At 45.8% G+C, this 24,355-nt stretch overlaps 2 protein-coding genes across 2 annotated transcripts; one reads left to right on the forward strand and one right to left on the reverse strand.

Annotated features, from left to right (window-relative positions):
• Positions 1-3,653: 3,653 nt before the first annotated feature.
• On the reverse strand, positions 3,654-5,079 carry LOC127759431 (ervatamin-B-like). Its single transcript, XM_052283974.1, has 2 exons — positions 4,521-5,079; positions 3,654-4,426 (listed from the first exon to the last, which is right to left on the reverse strand). Exons 1-2 carry the CDS (start codon positions 4,954-4,956, stop codon positions 3,834-3,836), a joined length of 1,029 nt encoding a protein of 342 aa, XP_052139934.1. The 5' UTR covers positions 4,957-5,079; the 3' UTR covers positions 3,654-3,833.
• A 7,060-nt stretch (positions 5,080-12,139) lies between these two features.
• On the forward strand, positions 12,140-13,570 carry LOC127757416 (ervatamin-B-like). Its single transcript, XM_052282920.1, has 2 exons — positions 12,140-12,692; positions 12,785-13,570. Exons 1-2 carry the CDS (start codon positions 12,200-12,202, stop codon positions 13,375-13,377), a joined length of 1,086 nt encoding a protein of 361 aa, XP_052138880.1. The 5' UTR covers positions 12,140-12,199; the 3' UTR covers positions 13,378-13,570.
• Positions 13,571-24,355: the final 10,785 nt, after the last annotated feature.

The following is a 24,355-nucleotide window of genomic DNA, read 5'->3' on the forward strand; positions in this document are numbered from 1 at the left end:
TGCAGTCCAGGAGAGGTCCTGGTACACGATCTGGAGAGTGGGCCTGGCCACAGTGAAGTGGTGTGGGCGAAGGCCAGCCTCGTGTATACCTCCACGAGGGTAAAGGTACACCGAAAGCTCACAACAAGGGGGAACACGGTCCACAGAGTATCCCGTGTACTCGGGACACGGGAAGCCAAGGAAGCGGGCGAGGTCACGAAGCTGAGCGACGTGGTGACCCTCACCAAAACTGTGGGAACTGAAGCTGGCGTTCACTGCCATCTACAATTTTGAAAGAGGGAGAAAAGATCAGTAACCAGTTTAGCAACAAACTACTGAAAATAAAGAAAGCAAAAAAGAAGCCTTAGCTTTTCGCAAGTAGTTTTTGAACTTAGTCTCCTTAGGGTCATCCTAAACATCGGGTTTCGCCCTAGGGCCAAGCCTGTGCTTTGATACCATCTTTTGTCACGCCCCGAACTAGCCCCGAACGGAACTAGCCCGTGACGCTTCAAATTAACCTGTTAATCAAAATCAATCCCAGGAAACAGTGCTGGTATCACAAGAAGACAGATTATCACAGCAACAGAGATCTCTTTATTACAGAGTAGGAGTACAGTCATGTTGGACTACGGACAGATCCCGAGCTCTCAACTGCATTACAAAAGGGAAAGCGGAATCCAAGACTTGGACCATTCATCACAGGCACGACTTGGGAACTAGGCCGAAACCCTAAAACTCATCGTAGCCGACTTGCTCCTGGAAGAACTCCTCGTCAGCGGGATCCACTTCGTCTTCTTCAGCAATTGGGGGGGATTATTTATATAGAGCAAGGGTGAGTACAGGAGTACTCAGCAAGCCATGGGAATTAAGTGTTTAATGCAGGCTTCAAAGGAAAGGCTGTTGTTTTTGCAATTGATTTTATTTAAACTCCTTTTTGGAACAACTAAGTAAGTGCTTCTCAAACGACACGGATGAGAAAGTGCGTCTCGTCCGGTCGGAGTATATGCAATGTATCAGTCTTTGACTTGATTCAAGGTTGGCACCCGGCCAACTGCTTACAAACGGCCACCCGGGCCTGGCTGATCCCATCAGCCGCAGATTTTTCCAAACAACAAACCCATTCCACAACAGTAATTTCACAAGCATCGAAGCACAACAGTTGACAACGGGGTTTAAGTATTCAATAATTCACGGAGGGTAATTGCAGCAATTTAGGATTTGGGGCCGACAGGCTATCTCACAAGCTGCGGCCGAATTAGTTGTGTTAAACCTATTCATGCAATATTTGTGGAAAAGAAATACTTAGATTTAAATTATAGGTGCAAGATGTTCAAAGGTGACTTGCCTTGCTTGAGATCTTGAGCTTGATCCTCGAAATCCTCGCACTGTGGGTCTTCGGGCTCCGAAACTACACGCGAAACGGGACAACTCAACAAACGGCGAAAATAAAGCCCTATTATTGACCTCTAAGCATGCCATTAGATAGATCTCGCGATTTGAGGATTTTTGGAAGTTGAACGGAGTCAAACGGATGTACGGTTGAGAAGTTATTGAATTTCTAAGATTATTGGATTTTTGGTCTAAAGTAAAAAGGATTTAATTAAACCCTTTTTGAGGGAGGGGAAACAGACTTCCCTCGGGCGGCTAGGGCGCGGCCCGAGAAGGCGGCCCAATGGCACGCGGGGGGGGGGGGGGGGGGGGGGGGCCGCGGAGCGAGGGAGGGGGAACCAGTGGGCCGGGTCCACCTCGCGTGGTCTCGAGTGGGACCCGCTTGTCGGTGGCTCGGCTCACCATGAGCGGAGTGTAGGCGACGCGGCGCTAGGGTTTGGAGCGGGGCGCGGTGCACGCGCGCGGCTCGCGGTGGACGCGGCGCGCGGCGGGCCCAGGCGCAGCCTCTCGGCTCTCCGTGGGCCGCGCGCACGCGAGCAGGGACGGAGGGAACGGCTGACCGGGGTCGGCTTGACCCAGTCTGGCCGAGGTGGCGCCGACGTGGCGCCTACGTGGCTGCCACGCGGGCCGGCGGGAGGAAGACGACGACGCCGGCCGAAACGGACGGCGGACGGCGGTTGCGAACGGCGGGGCAAACCGCGGCAATACAGGCAAAAGCGAGCACACCGGGAGGATGCACGGGACGAGGGGAGACGAGCCAATGGCTCGGATTTGCCAGATGGAGTTCGACGGCGGCGGATTGCGGCGGCAGCAACCGGTGGTGAGAAAAGAGGGAAAAGACGAGGGATCGATTCCTTTGCACTAGAGCATCTACGCGACCACCGGAGTCCGTTTCTAGCGTTGGATTGGGTGGAGCTACGCCAAGCGAGGCCGGCGACGAGAGGCGCTTTCGAGCTCGGGCGGCGTCGGCGGCGAGCACACAGCGAGCGGCGGCAGGGCTTGGGGCGGCGCTAGCAAGCTACGGGGGGTCTACTCGTGCTACTACCCGAGTCTAAGGGGAGGAGATGGAGCAAGGAAGGAGAACGGAGAGGATGCACTACCGTGCGGGGTGAAGGGGCGCAGTGACGATGGCCGACGACGCGGGGCGTGATCGCTCCGGCCTCGGGCCGGGGAAGAGGAGGAGGACGTGCGGCCGGAGTTCCCTTCCGTTCCTAGCACGCACCGGCTCCTCCGGCACACGCGACGGCGGAAGGCGACGGCAAGCAGGGCACGGGCGAGGCGGCAATGGTGTGGCGGCTTGGAGTGGAACAGGGAGGGAATTGGTTTGGGGAGGGGCTCGGGCTTTTAAGGGCGGCTATGTCGGTTAGGGAACCGACCTCGGAGCAGTACTGGGGCGAGGGAGCTTTGAGGGGAAGAGATGGGTTCACGAGCACGGTCAAACGCGGGTGATGGCTCGGCGTCAGGCGCTCCTCCCTGTCCATGGCGCTGGAACCGAGCGGAAGAAACAGAGGCCGGGCCGAGAGTGGAAAGGGGAAAACGGAGGGGGGAGAAAGGGAGCTCGAGCCATGCCGATTTGGGGGAGAGAGGGATGGGAGCGGGAGGCGCTGCCTCAGGGTTTTGGACGGATGTGAGCGGCGCGGCTTGGGCACGCGCGCGGGCTCGTGGGGCAGGACGCGGCGTAGGCGGCGCAGCGCGGTAGGGCGCGGGGCCGAACGGCACAGGCACGAGCAGCAGGCGGTGACCGCGCGGGCGGGCACGCGAAGCAACGGCGCGCGGGTTCGAATTTGCGGGCGGGGGGCTCGCCGGGGATGGAGCGGGGAGAGAGAGCGAGAGAACGAGAGTGGGGGAGAGCGCTCGGCTTGGTGCATGCGCACGCGCGCGTGCGGCACACGGGCATAGCGAGGGAGAGAGAGCGGGAGCTGAGGGGGGGAGAGCGGGCCGAGAGAGATAGAATCGGCCCACCAAATGACAGGGAGGTATAATAGACTTTTGCGGAGGAATTTGATTTGGGAAGAATTTGGATTCGGGATTTTAATTTGACGATAGATCGGGGATTTTGAGATCCAGAATGGCACGGAGACTTGACAACACTCAAAGAACAAATTTCGTAATTAGGGTTTTTAAGAATTTAATTTTCCCACTAGGCGCCACGACGGAACGCACTACATGGACCGTGGACATCTACTCGCACTCGGGTGGATAAAGGATTAAAAGACGTTTCGCAGCGAGGGGAGCGAGGACGTCATGCAGACCGGCATGAAAACATTTTTTTTCCGAAAAGAGCAACAAACAAAACAAGCATTCATTTCGTTAATTAATCTCTCAAACCCAAGTACGTATAACTCGACAATTATTCCTTATTCCACGTGAGGAATTAATGTGAGGGAAGAGAAAGAGAAGAAGCTAGAGGGGGAGGACGACGCCAGTGGCAATCGAGGTCGACGAGGTGGCCGGCTAGCTAGCAACTAGACGGTGGGGTAGAACGGTGAGACAGCGAGACCGCAGGTGCCATACGGCTGCAGGACGTCCTTCTCCAGCAGGATGTAGCCCTGCTGCCCCCACGTCTTTCCCCACGAGTTCTTGGCCAGCCAGTACTTCTTCCCCGACGCGCCGTCCTGGCAGTAACCCACCAGCGTCACCGCGTGGTTGGACGACGCCCCGCACGGCCCCGGGAACACCCCGGACTTGTAGAACTGGAACGCCGGCCCGCTCGCGTCGATGTACACCGTCACCGGCTGCCTCGCCACCGCCGTCGCCAGCTGCCGCTCGTCGTTGGGCGGCACGGCGCGGTACCCGCCGATGCTCGCCGCGTGGTTGAACAGCATGTCGTCCACGCGGCACTTCCCCTGGAACCCCTCGTACCGGTAGTCGCTCTCCGCCGTGATGCCGCCCTTGGACGCCACCAGCTCGAACGCCCGGTCCGTGTGCCCGCCGCCGCACCCGTTGCTGTTGGTGTCGCAGTCCACCAGCTCCTGCTCCGACAGCGGCGTCAGCTGCCCCGTCCTGATCTTCGTCAGCCCCTCGATCGCCGCCACCGCCGCGAACGCCCAGCAAGATCCTGCATGCATCCTTCCGTGAGTGCGTGACGGTGAGCAACAGATAGCTAGCGCCATATATATACAGTGGGTTGCCGGCGACGGCGAGCTACTTACCGCAGGCGCCTTGGTCCTTGACGCCGGTGACGGCGCCCCTGAACCTCCAGTCGATGCAGCAGGGCGTCCAGATGGGGTCGACGGGGTGGGGCGCCTCCTTGGGGTGCGGCGGCTTGGCGCCGGTGTAGGTGGCGACGAACTCGTCGTTGGTGAGGTCGGCGAACTGGTTGATCCCCACGGCGGAGTCGTACGTGACCTGCGGCTTGTAGCCGCGGATGAAGTGGACGTTGTCGCGGAAGATGCCGAAGCGGTGCTCCTTCTCGCCGTGGCACTTGTACGTCTTGCCGAACTTGGCCATCCACTCCTCGAACATCTGCATCGTCACGCCGTCATCGCTGCCGTTGTTGTAGTAGGCGCTCGCCGCCATTGCCTGCAAAGCCATCAACGTGCACACAAGCAGTACTATGCTAGTCATCGGACGCGAAGGCGCCATCATCTCAAGTGTTGTCAGTTCTAAGCTGCAACACAATATTGTTTTCTCTTTGTCAAGTTTGATACTTTGATCTTTTTAGTGTTTAGACTGGATGCTGCTAGATGTCGAGATTGTGATGAAGTGTTGTGGAAGATCCCAGGCTTTATATAAGCTTAGCTAGCACCTAGCAGAGGGGTTTGTCTTACTAGTAATAGCAATGAGTAGCAGAGTAGGTTAGGAGATGGACCAAGTGAGTGATTGTAATAGCAGTTGATAGCTGTTTCATCGATCCTCTGATAATTGTTTACAAAACTGCATCAATCGATCAGTAGTTGTTGCAGGAAACATATTAGGAGTATTAATTAATCTACTTGCACATCATGCATGGAATGAGTTAGTTTCATTCTGACTTGACTGTTTAGAGCCCACCGTGATGTTCAGTTTAGTACTGATTAATCTTGACAACAGTTCACAAACAAATCATTTGACATGCACGTTCCAACGACCATGATTTCCCCTTGACATGTTCAGCCGGAATAATGCTCTTCCGATAATGATTCATGAAACAATCCACGGTTTTTCTTCGTCGTTTGATCGTTTCTGACGACCAAGCTATACTGTCACGGTGCACACTGCATATGCTTTTCGCCTTTCCGGCAATTTGCATGTAAACAAAATACATAAATTAATGAATTTTATATGATTTGTATATTGTCAAATAAATGAAAATTGCACACCACTACGCAACGTTTGATACTTCCCCACGCTAAATGTTGGGATCGAGTATAAGCACAGTCTGCTTACGTAAACACCGTGGCATATGGAGTAGTATTAATTACTTAGTCGATCAGATGACGATCAGTCGGGCAGGTAGTTGGTGAAAACGCACGCGACCAATTCGTTCAAAATCATACGTAGGGTCTCTCTCGGATAAGGGCTGGCATGTATGCATATGTTCATATTTTGTATGGTTCCAACTTCCAAATCACCAATCGATCGATGGCCAGCTAGCAAACACACTCAAGTGTTTAAACCATTAATTTGATGCATTACAAGCTGCACGTACTCTCCATATGATATCAAGCAACTTTTAATTGGTTGGCAACTACTGTGTAGACATTGACGACAACAATTATGCGAATCTCACTGGAGTTGGCACTGGCAGCAGCAGGTTTGATCAGTTCGATGCGTTTACGCAGTCGATCGATTTCGTCGCAGATTTAGTCATCATCCAATAGGGAATCGTATATATAGAAACGGTTATTTTCGCCTACCGATCGACGATGGGTACAACGTAACCGAAATTTAAGGGGAAATTATAGTTAATCATAGTACTAGAAGTAGCATTACGATAACGGTATACAAACTTATACGTACTCCAATCTTACGCACTATGTACAGTGTGTACTTAGGCCGGCGATCGAGTAGGTTAGTAATTAATTAGAGATTGATCATGCTGAAAGTCTGAAACAATCTCTCTGAAGTGTTCCCTCTCTTGGATCGGTTTGAAAGATTCAGTCGGTCTCGCCTACACGCTGTCAGTGTGTAAATGATCAGTTCGAGCTAGCGAGATGTTGCCAGGTCAGCAAATTAGTTCTCAAATTGTACTAGCCACCGGTAGTTATTAGCGCCTGCATTACAAACAGTGCAGACTGGCAGTACAGTGCTAGCTGGTTATTGTGATGTCTCTTGCATTAAAAAAAACGTTTAATTACCTAACAAATTACCAAATGAAAGTGGAGCTGTGGAGCTGAATAAGTTCTAATTGTACACTTGCACTGGCAGAAATTTACACACAAGCCATGCTGGCATATATTTTTTTAAATGATGGGATATCATTCCGGCCTTTGCTCAAGGTGTTACAACCAATTATTACAAAAAATCAGCCAAAAGCGTTCACAAAATAGCGAGTTCACAACCACACCCTAACAAAATATTAAGCAAACACACGCTAATAATAACCAACACAAGATAATGAAAACATAATTATTGAATTCTATTTGTGAATCTCCACCCGAAGCTGGCAAAAAGTTGTATGACCGTTGACTCAAGTTTATGACATACATTATTAATTAGCATGATATCCTCACCAGACCTTTGTAATTGAGCCCAACACCGGAGCCAATACGTTATACGTTGCCCAGAAAAATACTTGCAAATAAGATTTTGATGAAGACTTATCAAAACCATATCATTATATATGTATATGTCTATATAAATATATATAGTATATGTATATAAATATATATATATATATATATTGAGAATTAGTATATGTATATATATATGGTCACGCTACATAGAGCGACACATAGGTGTAGCACGCTAGGAAACTACGTAGTGCCTCTCATAGCAAGTGATCTCCTATTTTTCCGTTTCTCCTTCGTCTCTTCTTTTTGCTTCCGGGTTTCCCACCGCTGCTCCCTGCTCGCTCGCATGCACGTTCCGTTTGTAGGTAAATATTTACTTTCTGGTTAGGCAATGTAAAAAGCACGGTCGATCAGTAAAAGTTAATCTCCATAAGTTAAAATTTTACTCTCCCAATCAGGCCTGAGTAAAAAATAGTACTCCCTCCGTTTCAAAATGTTTGACACCGTTGACTTTTTACTACGTGTTTAACCATTCGTCTTATTCAAAAAAATTTAAGTAATTATTTATTCTTTTCATATCATTTGATTCATTGTTAAATATATTTTCATGTACACATATAGTTTTACATATTTCATAAAATTTTTTGAATAAGACGAACGGTCACTACTAGAAAAATCATTTGTTGCCACGAAAAAAATCGTGGCATCAATACTAAAATTGTGGCAATAGATATATATTGCCACAATTGTAAAATCGTTGCTAGCCGTGGTAATAAACAGCGTGGTAATAGGTTATTGCAACGATTTTTATTTTTTGGTAATAAATTTAGATGTTGCCACGGAATGGATGTGACAAAAAGTTATATTGCAACACTTCACATCGTTGCAATAAAAATTATTGCCACCACTCCATATGTGGCATTAGTTTTACGTACCAAATTAAAAGTTCAAATATTAATCTATCATCCTATCTATTTATCTACTTATTTTTTTGATTTTGTGTCTTGGCTAGGATTCGAACCCAAGACATATCCTTCACGCGTGCTCTCCTTTACCAACTCACCTACGCATCAATTATGTTGGAAAATACATATCGTTCCATTTGAGCCTAGCTAACTAAGATTTGAATCATATATTTGAATATCTAAAAGATTTCAAATGGAAAGGTTATCACCTATAAAATTGTAGATCTCGTCGAGAGCTATAATTTGCATATTAAATTTGTCTCAATCCGTGTCCATATGAAAAAATTAAGTTAAATTATGAGACGATAATTTTTTTATTGCAACGAATTGTTGATCGTGGCAACAAAAAATAGTGAAAAGTACCATGTACTATATAAATTGCCACAAAAATTAAAATTGTGGCGATAGAACATGTTTTTTTTGCAATAGTACGATTTTTTGTGGCGATATCTCATTTTCTATTGCAACAAAAGTACTAAATAAAACAACGATTGTAGATCGTTGCAATAAAAAATAATTATTTGCCACAAAAAAATTATTATTGCAATAGTATAATATATTGCTACGAATTATTTTTTGTTGTAATAATTTGGTGGCAATAGCTCAATTATCTTGTAGTGGGTCAAATATGTGCTAAAAAGTCAACAGTGTCAAACATTTTGAAACGGAAGGAGTATTAATTAATCTACTTGTACATCATGGAAGAAGTTAGTTTCATTCTGACTTGACTGTTTAGAGCCGACCGTGATGTTCAGCTTAGTGCTGATTAGATCTTGACAACAGTTCACAAACAAATCACTTGACATGCACGTTCCAACGACCATGATTTCGTCTTGACATGTTCAGCCTGAATAATGCTCTTCCGATAATAATGATTCATGAAACAATCCACAGTTTTCTTCGTCGTTTGATCGTTTCTGACGACCAAGCTATACTGTCACGGAAGAGTGCACACTGCATGCTTTTCGCCTTCTCTTCAATTCGCATGTAAACAAAATACATAAATTAATGACTTTTATATGATTTGTATATTGTCAAATAAATGAAAAATGCACATTACGCAACACTTGATACTTCCTCACGCTAAATGTTGGGATCGAGTATAATTAAAGCACAGTCTGCTTACGTAAACACAGTGGCATATGGAATATTACTTAGTCGATTAGATAACGATCAGTCGGGCAGGTAGTTGGTGAAAACGCACTCGACCAATTCGTTCAAAATCGTCGTACATAGGGTCTCTCTCGGATAAGGGCTGGCATGCATGCATATGTTCGTATTTAGTATGGTTTCAGCTTCCAAATCACCAATCGATCGGTAGCCAGCAAACAATGCAAGTGTTTAAACCGTTAATTTGATTAATTACAAGCTGCACGCTCCATATGATGTCTAGCAAAGTAGCAATTTTAATTGGTTGGCAACTACTGTGTCGATGTTGACGACAACAATTGTGCGAATTCGAATCCCACGCTGGAGTTCGGTACCCATGCACTGGTGGAGAAAGGAGCTTTACTCCTAGTTGGGAACCCTCCTATAGTCCCGGTTATACTAAAGGTATCCATCGTTAGTCTCGGGTGAAATGACTAGGACTAAAAATGGATTTTTAGTCCCAATTGGTAACACCAACCAGGACTAAAGATGGTGGGAGTAGTCCTCGTTGATCACTATTTTTTTTCTTTTTTTTGTTATTTCTTTACTCAGATCGATCTGCTCCCTAAATATCCCCGATCATATCCCCAAATCATCCACAAATCAGTGTAGCATCACAGATCTAGAAAGAAATGCATCACATATTGGAAAGAAATGCATCACAGATCACAGATACATCACATCACAAAATCTCAAACAAAAAATACATCACAACTCAAATACATCCCAGATCAGATCCAATATCACATACATCACAAATCAAATCCAATGAATCACAAATTCAAAAAAAAAAATCCGACAGCAGAGGGGAGGGCGCCGTCGGCCTCCCAGCCCTCGTCCTCTCGGCCTCCGCGCCAGCTCGGCCGGCCAGCCGCTGCGCCCGCCTGCCCGGCTGCCGCGCCCAGACGCCCGGCCGCCGCCGCTCCCGCCCGGCCGCCGCTACCGCCCACCCAGCCCCCGCTCAGAGAGGGGAAGGGGAGGAACGGGAGGGGAAGGGGAGAGAAAGGGGATGAAGGGGAGAGGAAGGGATGGAGAAGGAGTAATGAGAGGAGAGGAGATCGAGAGGAGTGCGTGCGGATAATATCAAGATGATGGCACGCGGTTCGGGGTATTCTTTCTCCCGGTTGGTATAAACAACCGGAACTAAAGATCTATTTTTAGTCTAGTTGTTTATACCAACCGGAAGTAAAAATAATTGGGGTCTGTCTTGAACCCGACAACTTCTTGAATCGGGACTAAAAATGATCATTAGTTACCAAGCGGGACTAAAGATCAAAAAGTACCCCTCAACTTTTAAACCGGGACTAAAAATACTTTTTAGTCCCGGTTTTTATTAGAACCGGGACTATTGTGGAATTTGGCCAACCAACCAAAGATGGTTTCTCCACCAGTGCCACTAGCAAGCAGGTTTGACACAATATGCATGATCGCAGTACGATTCGTTTACGCAGTAGATCAATTTCATCGCAGAATTTGTCATCATCCCATCCATATATAGGTGGAATCAAATTGATATATGGTTATTATTTTTGCCTAATCGGTTTTCCTAATCCTATCGGGGCATCGATAACATCAAAATTTGTGGATATTGCTATAATTTAAGTCTGAAATAATTTGAACTCTTAAATATATTTGGTCAAATTGAAATAAATTTTTACCAAATCCAAAAAAGAAAAATTCCAAAAAAATGGTCGAAATAGTTTCCTATATTGTGGCGAGGATTGATTGACCAGAAATTTCGGAATTTTAGACCCTAGCAATGGTCAATGCTAGCATTTGTACTTGATGATCACTAAAGATCCTCACGATAATTAGCAATGATCGACTTCAATGTTCTACTACACTGAAAAAACTATTTTATATAATAATGTGCGTCAATATATATGACAACATGGCCTGTGTGTAAAGTTCTGCCTGTGCAAGAGTGTACAATTAGAACTTCTTCAGCTCCATATATTGCCACTGGAGTGTTTTTGTGTAAAGGCATTTTCATTTGGTAATTTGTTAGGTAATTAAGTTTTTTTTTGTTGTAATGCAGAGCGAGACATCACAACAACCAGTACTAATAACTACCTGTAACTAGTGGAATTTGAGAATTAATTTCCTGACCTGGCAAAACATCTCCCTCTAGCTCGAACGATGTTGTGCAGGTCATTTGTACTGACAGTGTGTAGGCGAGCGATATATTAAACCCTGATCATAGGTGATGTGCGTGTGTTTTTCAAGCATGGATGCAATTGAAGAATTAAAAAATAAGGATGTGCACCGTTGAGAGAAAACGGTTTGGTCACTAGTTTTTTTAACCCCCTCAACCTCAAGCACATGGTTTGTTGCAAACTACTAAAATAATAAGCATTCTTATATTCGGCAACCAAGATTTGGTTTCAACAAAATATTCAGCAACCAAGATATACGGGGATCTAGTTTATCCACGCCATATGCTGAACAGACCCATGCATCCTTCAACTAAAATGATTTATCAATCGTTACATGACTAAAATCATAAGCTTGCTAAATTATGACCATGTTGGGTATAGGATCTTATGGTTGTTGTTGAATCCTTCGGAAGCATTTTAATATCGAAGGAAGTGTTCAATCTTTTTGAGGGAAAAGGAAGTGTTCAATCTGCCAATGACAAGTTCACAACAAGGATGCTTCCTAGGAAAGGAGAAAATTGAAATGAGAGTTTCAAAGACATTGTACCTTTTGTGATATTTCCTGAAAACATGAATGGAAAATGTCACTCCATATGAACTAAAGACGCTCATTCCTTTGCTCCAAACAACACTAGTTGGTAGCAACTTAGCATAAAATTCATTTATTTTTTTTAGTGCACTGACCAAACATCCTCGCCTACTCTTGCATACACAACACACAACTACTCCCAAGTCTCAAGTCACAACTCACAAGAAGGCAACTACTCCTAGCTAGTAAGCATCAATGCATGGTCAAGAAGTCTATATAAACCTTGCTATGTAAGCATGTTTTCCACACAAGAAAAAGCATAAGCTACACGCACTAAGTACAGACAAGAGATCGACAAACATAATCTAATTAATCAAAATGGTTTCTTCCAAGCCTCTCCTGCTTGGGCTTCTCCTGTCCATCACTTGCCTCTTGCAGGTCCTACTGGCGGCGGCGAACCCTCAGCCGCCGCCGCCGCCGTCGTGCGACAAGTCCGACAAGGAGCTGAGGTTCATGTTCTCGCAGTGGATGGCCAAGTACGCCAAGCACTACTCGTGCCCGGAGGAGCAGGAGAAGAGGTACCAGGTGTGGAAGGGCAACACCAACTTCATCGGCGCCTTCCGCAGCCAGACGCAGCTCTCCTCCGGCGTTGGCGCCTTCGCGCCGCAGACCATCACGGACTCCGTCGTCGGCATGAACAGGTTCGGCGACCTCACCTCCACCGAGTTCGTCCAGCAGTTCACCGGGTTCAACGCCTCCGGATTCCACTCTCCTCCGCCGACCCCGATCTCGCCCCACTCCTGGCAGCCGTGCTGCGTCGACTGGCGCTCCAGCGGCGCCGTCACCGGCGTCAAGTTCCAAGGCAATTGCGGTAAGCTACATCGACTTGCTCTCTGTCGTCTCTGCTAGCTCCGGCCAATTAATGCATTGCTGATTTGTTGGTTGGGTTGGAAACAATGGCAGCGTCGTGCTGGGCGTTCGCGTCCGCGGCGGCCATCGAGGGCCTGCACAAGATCAAGACCGGCGAGCTGGTGTCGCTGTCGGAGCAGGTGATGGTGGACTGCGACACCGGGAGCTTCGGCTGCAGCGGCGGCCACTCCGACACGGCGCTCAACCTGGTGGCGTCCCGCGGCGGCATCACGTCGGAGGAGAAGTACCCGTACACGGGCGTCCAGGGCAGCTGCGACGTGGGCAAGCTGCTGTTCGACCACTCGGCGTCCGTCTCCGGCTTCGCCGCCGTGCCGCCCAACGACGAGCGGCAGCTGGCGCTTGCCGTGGCGAGGCAGCCGGTGACGGTGTACATCGACGCGAGCGCGCAGGAGTTCCAGTTCTACAAGGGCGGCGTGTACAAGGGCCCCTGCAACCCCGGGAGTGTGAACCACGCCGTCACCATCGTCGGCTACTGCGAGAACTTCGGCGGGGAAAAGTACTGGATCGCCAAGAACTCGTGGAGCAACGACTGGGGCGAGCAGGGCTACGTGTACCTGGCCAAGGACGTGTGGTGGCCCCAGGGCACCTGTGGCCTCGCCACCTCCCCATTCTACCCCACGGTTTAATCCGCGTTCGTGTGCCCGGCTTTGCTTAAGTATACAGTGCTAGTGTCTAATCTGTCCGTGGATGAAGGCTCGGACGGCTGAGATTGATGGACTGTTGATAGTTTCTACCACCTGTTGTGAGAGTGCAATCATGAAAGACAATAAATCAATAATACAAATTCATTCCGCTTTGATTAAATAATGAAGTGGATTCTAGACTCGCTACAGCTGATCCTACCACTTTGAAGATGCTTACATAAGGACCTGTTTGGTTGGTGACTTGAGCATGCACCAGGCCTGAAAATTTTACATGTCTGATATAGGTTTTTTAAGAAGTTCTTAAATGTTACCTGGCTAGGTGCCCTGAAGCTTTGCTAGTTTGGTTTGTACCTGAGAAGGGAAAAAGTGATTTGTATGCGATAATGGGAAAAGTTTAAATAACCCCCTATTTCGTGTCTAACATCCTAAACTTTGAAACCGTACATTCAACCTCTAAACTTTACGATACCGTTTATATAACTCCTTAAGGTGATTTTGCATAGTGTTTTTATCTCTACTATTATAAAAATTGAAAATATTTTTACCAGTATTTTGGTACGTCATCCGTATTTGAGTTGGTTTTTAAGTTCGTTCGCTTTTGGAAATACAGATTCGTGTTTGAGTCGGATTTTAAGTTCGTTTGCTTTTGGAAAAACAAAAGGAATCGTATAAGAAATCTCTTTAAAAAAACTCACATGCTAACTTGAGATGAAAGTCGGACTCCTAATTGCGTCTCATAATTTTCTAAAAAAAATATCCAAGTGAATTCCCATAGTAAATATCTTCCTGCTAAACCGTATAACAATAATAAGATTAAAATAGCATTCAACCGTTGCAACGCACGGATATTTTTTTCTAGTCCAATTTATATATAAGTTGAATGAGTTTGATCATGTGACATATAAATTGGACATATATATTAAAATCTTGACTTAAATCTTTATTTTTACTCCTTATTACCTCTCACTTACAAACAATTCCTAACATAATAATAATATATAATAGTAGTATGATATCACTGTATATGCATAAATTAATGACTAACAACCAATAATATACAAATATGTTATATTAGTTATTCAAAGCTGTTCATTTAAGCTTCCAAAATATGCAAAACTTCCATCCAAAATCATCTTAGGGGTAATATGCATGGTATAGCAAAGTTCACGGAATTGGATATCCGTTTTAAAGTTCAGAGTGCTAGATGGATTTCCATCCAAAGTTTAGGAGAATATTCGGAATCTTTCCTACTATAATAATTACTAGTAAGTCAAGTGTTGACAGAGACGACATACATTTCGACGAGACTGCTTGGCACTTACCTTTTCCGTTTACCCTTATAATTTATCCCATAATATAAGAGATTTGTGATCCCTAGACAAAACTTTATTTCCCATCTATCAACTCTTGCACTAGTTTATTCTCCATCTATCAAATCTTCTACTATTTTATTTTCCTATCTATCATAATTTGTGCTGTGACATGTCCTTTTGCTACTTTCTTAACTAGTAATATGTCCGTGCTAAATGCTACGGTGCAAATCTATTTGTCTTTATTTTTTAAAAAAAAAATTATGTTACCAAAAAAAATATTTTTATACGATCAGTGCATTTGAACTTTAATTAAATTCATATCGTACATTAAATATATTTCATGTAAAGTGCAGTACTATAATATTACGTGGGCACAATAAAATTTTACAAGACTTAATTACATATAATTTACCATATAATCTATAGCTAATATAAATATTTGTATTTTTCCGGTCGTCACATCCTTTTCACCCGCGATTTTTCGTCCATCGTCCCTCACAGGAGTCGAGTCCGATTCCTTCAAAAAAAAAATCCCCCATCTTGATCCCCAAATATTTTCACCCATGTCACTTCTTCGTCCGTCGTTCGTCACCGCGCCTACAATGCCGGTGTCCGATTCAGAAATTTCGCCACTTAGACATAGACTCGAACACGAAACTAAAAGAATCGGACTCTAATTCACCCAAACAAAATCAGCAGACGGATCCATGGGAGAAACCAGGAATCAAGCTCTAATCCACCCTAATAAAATCATCATAGGGATCCATGAGGAACTCCAATCCACCCAATAAAATTTGCCCGTCACACCACCCCCAAATCCCATCCCAATCGGAATTCAGTCAACCCCTCCTTCCCCCTCCAAAAAAAATCCCAATTGGAATTCAATCACACAAATAAAATTGGAATAGCGGTGCATCCACGAATCATGTGCATCAAGCAAATCCACCAGTTGCAGATCGATGCTAACCACTTCTAGATCGAAGGAGTGGCGTGGTGTAACATCCTGAAAAGGTGTCATTTTCTAATCTTGCATCATGCCGCTTCTTATGTTCTTAATAACTTCCTAAACTTAGGACAACATAATTAGAAGGAACTCCTAGAACTAACTCACACAGAACCTCTCTGGTATTTAATCTCTTTTGTGTTTTTTGGTTAAATTGAGGTATTTCTTGATTTGGTTTAAAACCTTCTTTTGACTAAAATTCATTTATTTGATTTTTTTTGAAAACCCCTTTCTATTATTATGAATTGTGGTCCAAGAAACCTTCCCAATTTTGCCCTTGAACCTAAACCAAAGTAATTCCAATTTTATTGGAATTAATTGTTAGCCCATCCTTTGATCTTAAACCTATCCTTTGATTCTTGATCCAAATTCTTCCTTTTGATCTAGCCGCTGATTTAATTCCTGTGGCTTGATTTCCTTCTCGGCACAAGAATAATATTACTACAAATATTGTGAATAATTGCTCTTGTGCTAAGAGAATAGACTTTATCTCTCCACCCCAAATTCAAAACTTCATTTAGCCCATATCTAAATCTCTAAATTTCATACCATATATTTTGGGCTAAAATTCTATTTACTCTACTCCCTCCATATTCCCTCCACATACTAAAAAATATTCAAATCTAGAGCCATATTATTTATGGTGTTGAATATTTTGAATTTCTATTTGAGTGCATTAAATAAACTCCATCTCTAAAATATTGCACTCAAACCAACTAGAGGAATATTTCTTTTGGAAATTATATCCAAATATAATTTCCTTCTAAACTCTCTCATTCAATTTTCCTTCAAATTCAAACTATCCAAATCCTATTCCAAAATTTAGAAATCAATTGTTTTAGTTTGGGCCGAAAATTCCTCTTTTCTCCCTTCGGCCCATCTCCCTCCTTGGCCCATGTCGGCCCAGCTGAGCAGAGGCAGCCGCCCCTTTCGTCCTTTGTGGGCGCGCGCCCGACGCCGCCGCAACTGCCGTAAGCGGCTTTGTCACCGCCGCCCACAATCCTGCCACCGCCGCTGCCGCCTTGCCGACCACGCCAAGCCGACGCCGTGCTGTGCACCTCTTTCCTCGCCGCCTAACTCCTCTGCGGCCGCCACGTGCACGCGCCGCCGTCGCCGACCAATGGGAGAACGAAGCCGGCGCCGTCGTTCTCTTTCTCACGTCGCCGTCGCCATAGCCATGTCTCCCTTCTCCCCTCCAAACCGACTTTAGAAACCGACCTCCGCGGCCTATAAATAGACGATGAGGTCGCCCCTTTCCTCCATACACATCCGAGCGTCGAGCTCTATCCTTCTCTCTCTTCCACAATGCCGGCCGCTGGTCGATCTCCTTCACCAGAGCCCTGCCGGCCAAGCCCTCGCGCCACTACTTTCGCCTCGATGAGGCAAATCCATTCCCCTACTTGCCCCTTCCTTTTCAAGCCACCACCGCCGCCTCTTTTACCGGCCGAAACTGAGCTCGTATTGTCGCCGTTCCGGCCGTTTCATCCTTCCTCTCTACCAGCCACCAACCTCCCCCGAGTGCGCGTCGTCCGGGAACACAATATTCCGCCGACGTCGCCGCACTTTGGCCACTGGAAGCCCGGCGCCCCGCTCGCCCTTTTCTCTCCCTCTCTCTCGGCTCCTAACTGAAGAGAAGGAGGAGGTGACGGGAGAGAGAGAAAAGAAAAAGAAAAGAAAGGCTGACAGGTGGGCCCCAGTACAGTACTATTTCACATTCTCTAGATTTAATTCAAATTCCAATCTTTAGAAGCCCATATCTCCTAAACCTTAGATCCGATTCCAATGAAACTTGGACCTAAATTTATCTAAATTCAAACTCTACCTTTTGATTCTAAATTTGCTATTTTAATATTTTATTTGAATTTTCTTAATTTATTCGAATACCGTTTGAATTTATGTTTGCCTTTTCAAATATTTCTTTTTAACCCAAAATACCCTTTAGCCACTAAAAAGCCGCCGGTTGGAACTTTACGCCTTCTATGGGGACGTTCGTGCGGTCTACCGACCCCGACGTCAGACCGTTGGTTGTAAAGCCCGGCAAAACCAAACCTAAGGTCGAAGTGCTGCTCCTGGCACCCCACGCCTCGATGCGTATAGTGGTCGGAGCTTCACTGTTTCCTCGACCTCCACCGCACAGTTAGCTCTCGGGCTCTGTGTGATCCTAGCCGCTCCGTCGCCACTCACGGTTATCGGAGTAACACTTCCACCCCGCTAAACCTTCACAATCTTCTTATCCCTCTAGCCGTTATATTGTCTGTTGACATCAGCTAGACACCTAACCTAGTCGTCATACTATCCAATTCTAATGACGACTAGCAAACACCCAAATCCCAGCCGATATTCATCCTACCTCGATATCGGCTTAATCAAATGAAACCCCAGCCAGCCTGCTATCCAAACTCCATACCAGTCATTTACTCTCCAACTACCTAGAACCCTATACCCCTTTAAAGGAGATATTTATACCCCAAGCCTAGCCCTTCTTGCTCTTTATCACTTTCTTGCTATTTCATGATTTTTATTGAATTTGGTTCCTCGTCTTTCTTAGTAGAGTCTATTATCTTTTGGATGGCAACCTGTGATATTTTGAGGATCGGATAATCAGGTTGCCTATCTCGGATTTATTTGCGTTGGAGCAAGGCAAGTTATTATTCCTCCCCTTTGAGCATAATAATCCTATATTCTATATCTCTAGTATCTTGTGCATTAGCCATACATGATTTTGAATGCATAACTTGAACATATAGCAAACCAGATGGAGTATATGCTAGATTTTGCTTAGCCATGCCTAGTTAGATTGCATAAAATATAATGAACTTAGATTGGAACAGTACGGTAGAAATGGTTGATTTCCCGGTGGCTAGTACTGTTCCAACCGACATAAGATTGCCAAGTACATGTGAAGAACATACGGGTACGACCGCAATTCTCGTATGGGTATAGACCTAGTTGATTAAGTTATCTAGCAAAGGTGGTACCTCTGTATAGTGGTTCTTCTTAAGTCCTCGCGCAGGAGGCAAATTTATGCCGCGAAGGGCAATTATGATATTTACCGAGGCGCAGGTAAATATACTTATATTGATAGTCCAGGGGACTATATCATGGCCATGTGATTTTGTGAACCCTGATTGCGATGACATGGTGTCATACAATCAGTTCTCTCTAAAGACCTCGGGAACGCCAGAACTCCTCTCGCTGCTGATAACATTACGTTCAGAGCGTATGGGGACTAGAGTTCATGGAACATGTACCACTGATGTTAGTAACTGAAAAGCTTTGCTATGACAAGGCTAATGTGTTTGGCACGTCATGGATTGCGGGTAAAACGTACATCTACTACAGTATGAATATTATTAAAACTATTCGAATAGCCGTGCTCGCAGTTATCGGGCATTGGGACTCACTATGGCATCTTGGATAGAAACTTAATTTAAAACTTTATTAAATACTATTGCATTAAAGTCATTACAGGCTTTCTTCTTCTACATTCTCTGCTTTCTGCAAGTAAACCTAGCTTTACACAGATATTATCATTTCATACATTCATTGTTGATTAAATATAATAGCTTGCTGAGTACGTTGTACTCACCCTTGCTTCAACCCATTTTTCAGAGTCAATTTGGAGTTCTTATCGAAGCCGGGAATTCAATCATATAAGTTAGTCTCATTCTAACTTAATTGTCAAGTATAAATTAGATAAATGGTTTAACTCTATAACAAAACACTAGAATTTAGTCATTCTATAGCTTCTGCTGTAATAGTTAGCCACAATCTTGTAAATACCCTATTATTTTATGTAAGAGAATCCCCATGGAAGCCTTGCTCAAATGTATGCAATGAAGATCCAGATTGTTGAACCTGTATCAATCTACTGATCCAGGGCTTGATACAGTTAAACATGTCGGTTTCTGAATCATTAGTTTTGGGACCCGACACGTGGGGAAGGTCTTCTACCTGCCTGTCGTTGTCACGCCCTTCCTTCCCGAGCACCGCCGAGCCGCCCGACGCCGCCCCCATCCTCCTTCTAGCTCCTGGACGCCACGCGTGCGTCGAGCTCGCACCACGCCGTCGCCCAAAGCCGCACCGAGCTACGTCGCTTGGCCAAAGCCATCGCAGTCCTATCGTTGCCGCGCCCGCCGAGCACAGCCGCTCTCGCCGCCTCCCCCAACCATGCCGGAGCCCCCTCCCTCTACCTTGGCACACCCCGGCGCCCTGCCCTCCGGCGCCCTCCTGCCTGCGCTGTTTGGATCGCTGCCGGCGCTCTCCTGCCTATAGCGGAGAGAGAGTGAAGAAAAAAGCGAGAGAAGGAAGGGAAAGTGAGAGAGAGAAGATAAGAAGAGGAAAAGGAAAGAGAAAAACGGTTTGCAAAGTCCACATTGCCTCCCTCTTCCTTCATTCGGCCAAGCCCAGTAGATCAATCCCTACAAAAGTTTATAATATGTCTAACATCCAAGCTCTAGGCCAAAGCCCATCAGCAACCCCTCCCCTCCACCAAAGTCCAAATTGCATCCTTCTACATCCAAATTAACTAAATCGATCGTACAAATCAAATTAACTAAAACTTGTATAGGAGATTAGATCAAGTAGCAACTCGTGGCATGCTATTTTATCAATATATATTACCCATGATCAACGTCTTGTAGTTGTAGGAACCAGAGCACTTGTTAGGTCGGCGCGTCATACCCATGGGAGTCAGCTTCTGGCAGTAATATTGTGCACCACTTTATTTCAGCCACGGCACATGCCTAACACAACCATGTTCCCATTTCATTGAGCAACTCAATGATCTCCTTACACTCTTAGCGCGCGCACACCACGCCGACCACCATCTTGGAGTCACCTCTTCAAACGCGTCATCACGGCATTGCACACACCTCATCTCTAGCTTTGTGGTCATGTCCGAGCACCGTAAATTAATTATTATTGTGCTAAACAGCTCCGTATGTGTGGCTCGTGGCCGTAGTACACACTGATATGGTTATGATCCCGATCGAGTTCTTATAACGTCAAACTTTAAGCCTCATTCACCAAAGTCTTCGTCCGTTGCAGCCAGAAGCGCCTGCTACCTACCGTGCTACGGTCATCGTTCGGCCGTCGATTGGTCTGAGGTTGCTCACTGATTCGCTGGTCGATCGTGTTGCTGAGCCACCCCATAGATCTATCCATATCTTCAGAGTCCATGTTGACTCGCACCATGTAAAGGTGGAAATCAAACCGGCTTTGTCTTTTTTTTTTATCTCCCTTTCTTCGGAATAATAATTTATTATGAGCTACTATATTTCTCTCTATCACTTGAGACTTTTTCTAGCGAGCAAAAGTACCAAAATAGTGTGAAAATAACTTCGGTTAAAAACAAATATTTTTAGTTTTAATATACTGTAGCGAAGCACGGGCATTTTGCTAGTTCAATAAATACTTTTACTTATTCATGATGTGACACATTAATGGTCCAAAATCAACATATGAGGTTGATCCGACGGCTCCTATCGATATCAAATCGCGCACATCCCTCCTCAACAAATCGCGATCAATCTGAGCTGATATATATCGAAACGATTTCCTTATTTAATAATCAATTCCAACATACTCCCTCCGTTTCGAAATGTTTAACACCGTTGACTTTTTAGCACATGTTTGACCGTTCGTCTTATTCAAAAACTTCTGTGAAATATGTAAAATTATATGCCTACATCAAAATATATTTAACAATGAATCAAATGATAGAAAAAGAATTAATAATTACTTAAATTTTTTGAATAAGACGAACGATCAAACATGTGCTAAAAAGTCAACGGCGTCAAACATTTTGAAACGGAGGGAGTATATAATAGCGATCAAATTATGTCCACCGCATCCGTCGTCCCTCGCTGCCCGTCTTCTACATTGCTGCTGCACGCATGCTATCACACATGCTATAATGTTCATCCAATTTTAATTGCTCCATCCTAGCCTCTGTTTTCTCAGAGTCGGCGGCTCTGTTGGCCCAAAACCGGGAGACGTTGGCTCAACCGGAAGAAAGCCTTGCTACACCTCAAAAGCTAGCTCAAGAGATCAGGGGCTCTCCCCACTTTTAAGTTGGTTCAACTCTCCCTAGATAAGCAATGTGGGACTACTCCCAACAATCTCCCCCGTCACACATTGGTGCCCCTTAGCCCTGACCGGCCCCACACATCTCCCCCGTCACACATTGGTGCCCCTTAGCCCTGACCGGCCCTACACACGGGCACATACGGGCCTCACACCCGCGGTCCACAGACTGGCCTTTACATATTGTGTCTATCGGGCCAGAGATGTTAACCTAGCCAGGCCCTGATACCAATTGTAGGATCGTAAGGGCTTTTCCCATCCTAAAAACTAGCCATTGAGGTGAGGGGCTCCCCCACTTATATCTTATGTCATTTGCCCTTTCACAACCAATGTAGGACTATTCAACAATCTCCCCCTTCACACATTGGTGTCCCTCCCCTCCCCCACTTATATCTTGTGTCATTTGCCCTTCTTTCACAATCAAACAATCTCCCCCTTCACACATTGGTGTCCCTCCCCTCCCCCACTTATATCTTGTATCATTTGCCCTTTCACAATCAATGTGGGACTATTCAACAATCTCCCCCTTCACAACATCCCTTTCACAATCAATGTGGGACTATTCAACAATCTCCCCCTTCACACATTGGTGTCCCTCAACAATCTCCCCCTTCACACATTGGTGTCCCGCAGCCCTTCACCGTATACAGGCCCCACACCCACGGTCCAATGGACCGTGGTGTGGGACTATTCAACAATCTCCCCCTTCACAACATTGGATCGGGCCAGAGATGTTAACCTTAGCCAGGCTCTGATACCACTTGTTGGCCTAAAACCGGGAGAAAGCCTTGCTACACCCTAAAAGCTAGCTCGAGATAAGGGGCTCCCCCACTTTTAAGTTAGTTCAACTCCCCCTAGATAAGTAATGTGGGACTATTCCCAACAGACTCCAACACCACCGCCACTTCCGTCGCCGCCACTGCCGCCAAAACCGTCGTCTTTGGAGCGGCCATCAGACGATGTCCATTCTCTGGTGAGTTTAAGTTCAATTTTAAGTATTAAATATCTGGTTAACCATGTATTATTAAGAGCTAGCTACAAAATTGTGGTCAGGCCTTAGGCTGGGCGAGCAGTACGTACGCCTGCTAGCTGGGCCCGGCCAGTTGAGGGCCCCTGTCATTCATATGCCTATATAGTTTATTATTATTGTATAATAATTAACTTAACTCGAATCCATCGTCATATGTCGTACAAATCTTGAATTGAGAAACCAATATAGCGTATAAAAGAAAAACCCAAACAAGGCCCATACTTGATGGTTGTAAATGGAGGAAGTTAGATTGGTCTAGCCTACCTGTGGTTATTTTGGATAGGGGATAGCATGTATTCTCTGAAATGTTTTAGAGTACTACACTGCTACATGTCTTAGAGTCCTTATATATGTCTTTGCTCTAGGCCTCTGAAATACAGGACCGGCCCTGATTATGTGCTCAATTTTAAAATCACATTATAAAACAGATGTGCTCACTTTACAAAATCCGCATGGATGTGATGCATCAGTTAACCACAATTTGGTAGTTGGTGTTGAGATTATAAGCATATAATGATTTAATCTATTCCATAAATAAATCATGACATTACAGATGAAAACTAGCATGAACGCATCATTAGATCTACACATGTAAACTACACAGTATAACATGAACAGATCAAATATGCGCAACATATTGAACACGTACCGAGGTGACGGAAAGACCGGCTGCTTGGTCGAAACTTTTCGCAGGCGTCTACGAAGGCACGAAACACGCGAGCGAAGAGGAAGGCGAGCCGTCGCGAACGAACAGGGAGCAGTCGCGCGAAGCGCTTCCCAAAAACCTTATTGCCGCCTTCTCCCGGTGCAGGACGTCGAAGGCAGAGGTTCCGGAGACCTGCTCTCCCGATCGCCGGTGCACGCCGGCGAGCGAGATGGAGTAGTCTACGAGCGACGGCGCAGTACAGAGTAGGAGGCAAACCCTAGATTGAATTCGCGTGTGTTCCGTGAAGACGGCAGGTCGGTTTATATAGAGAAGGGTCGCTTGATTAGGGCGCCCGCACGATCTCTACTGCGCGTAACCGAACCGGATAAGTCGTGCGTAACTTATCCGGACTCCACGCCGTTTGCACGCACTGAATTTTTCGGAACGTTTCCAAAACAAAAACGAATCCGAATTTGCAGCAAAACAAAACTGCAAAAGGAGGCTGCATCTGCGCAAGGGTGAGAAGCCAATTTTTCGGACCATTCGACGTGTACGTCGTGCACGCGCGCCGCCTGCCCTGCCGGGCCAGGCGAGCGAGCGCGCGCGTGTGTTTCCCCTCTTCTCTCCACCACACATGCTTCAAGTGGCTAGGAGGGCATCCTCCCTTTTAAGGAGGTCCCCCTCTCCTAGAATAAGCAAGGTGGTACTAAACTCCACATGCATGCCATCCCATGAGGTGGGCTTTTGTGATTTTCCAAAGAATTAATCTTCGAGTGGGCTAAGGCCCATTCATTAATTCCAACAATCCCCCACCAAATCTCAAAATCCCACTGAGATTTGCCTTTTCCAATGTACTGTTTATATACCAGCGGTTCGATGGA

Source organism: Oryza glaberrima, chromosome 1, assembly GCF_000147395.1.
Source record: "Oryza glaberrima chromosome 1, OglaRS2, whole genome shotgun sequence".
Classification (NCBI taxonomy): Eukaryota; Viridiplantae; Streptophyta; class Magnoliopsida; order Poales; family Poaceae; genus Oryza; species Oryza glaberrima.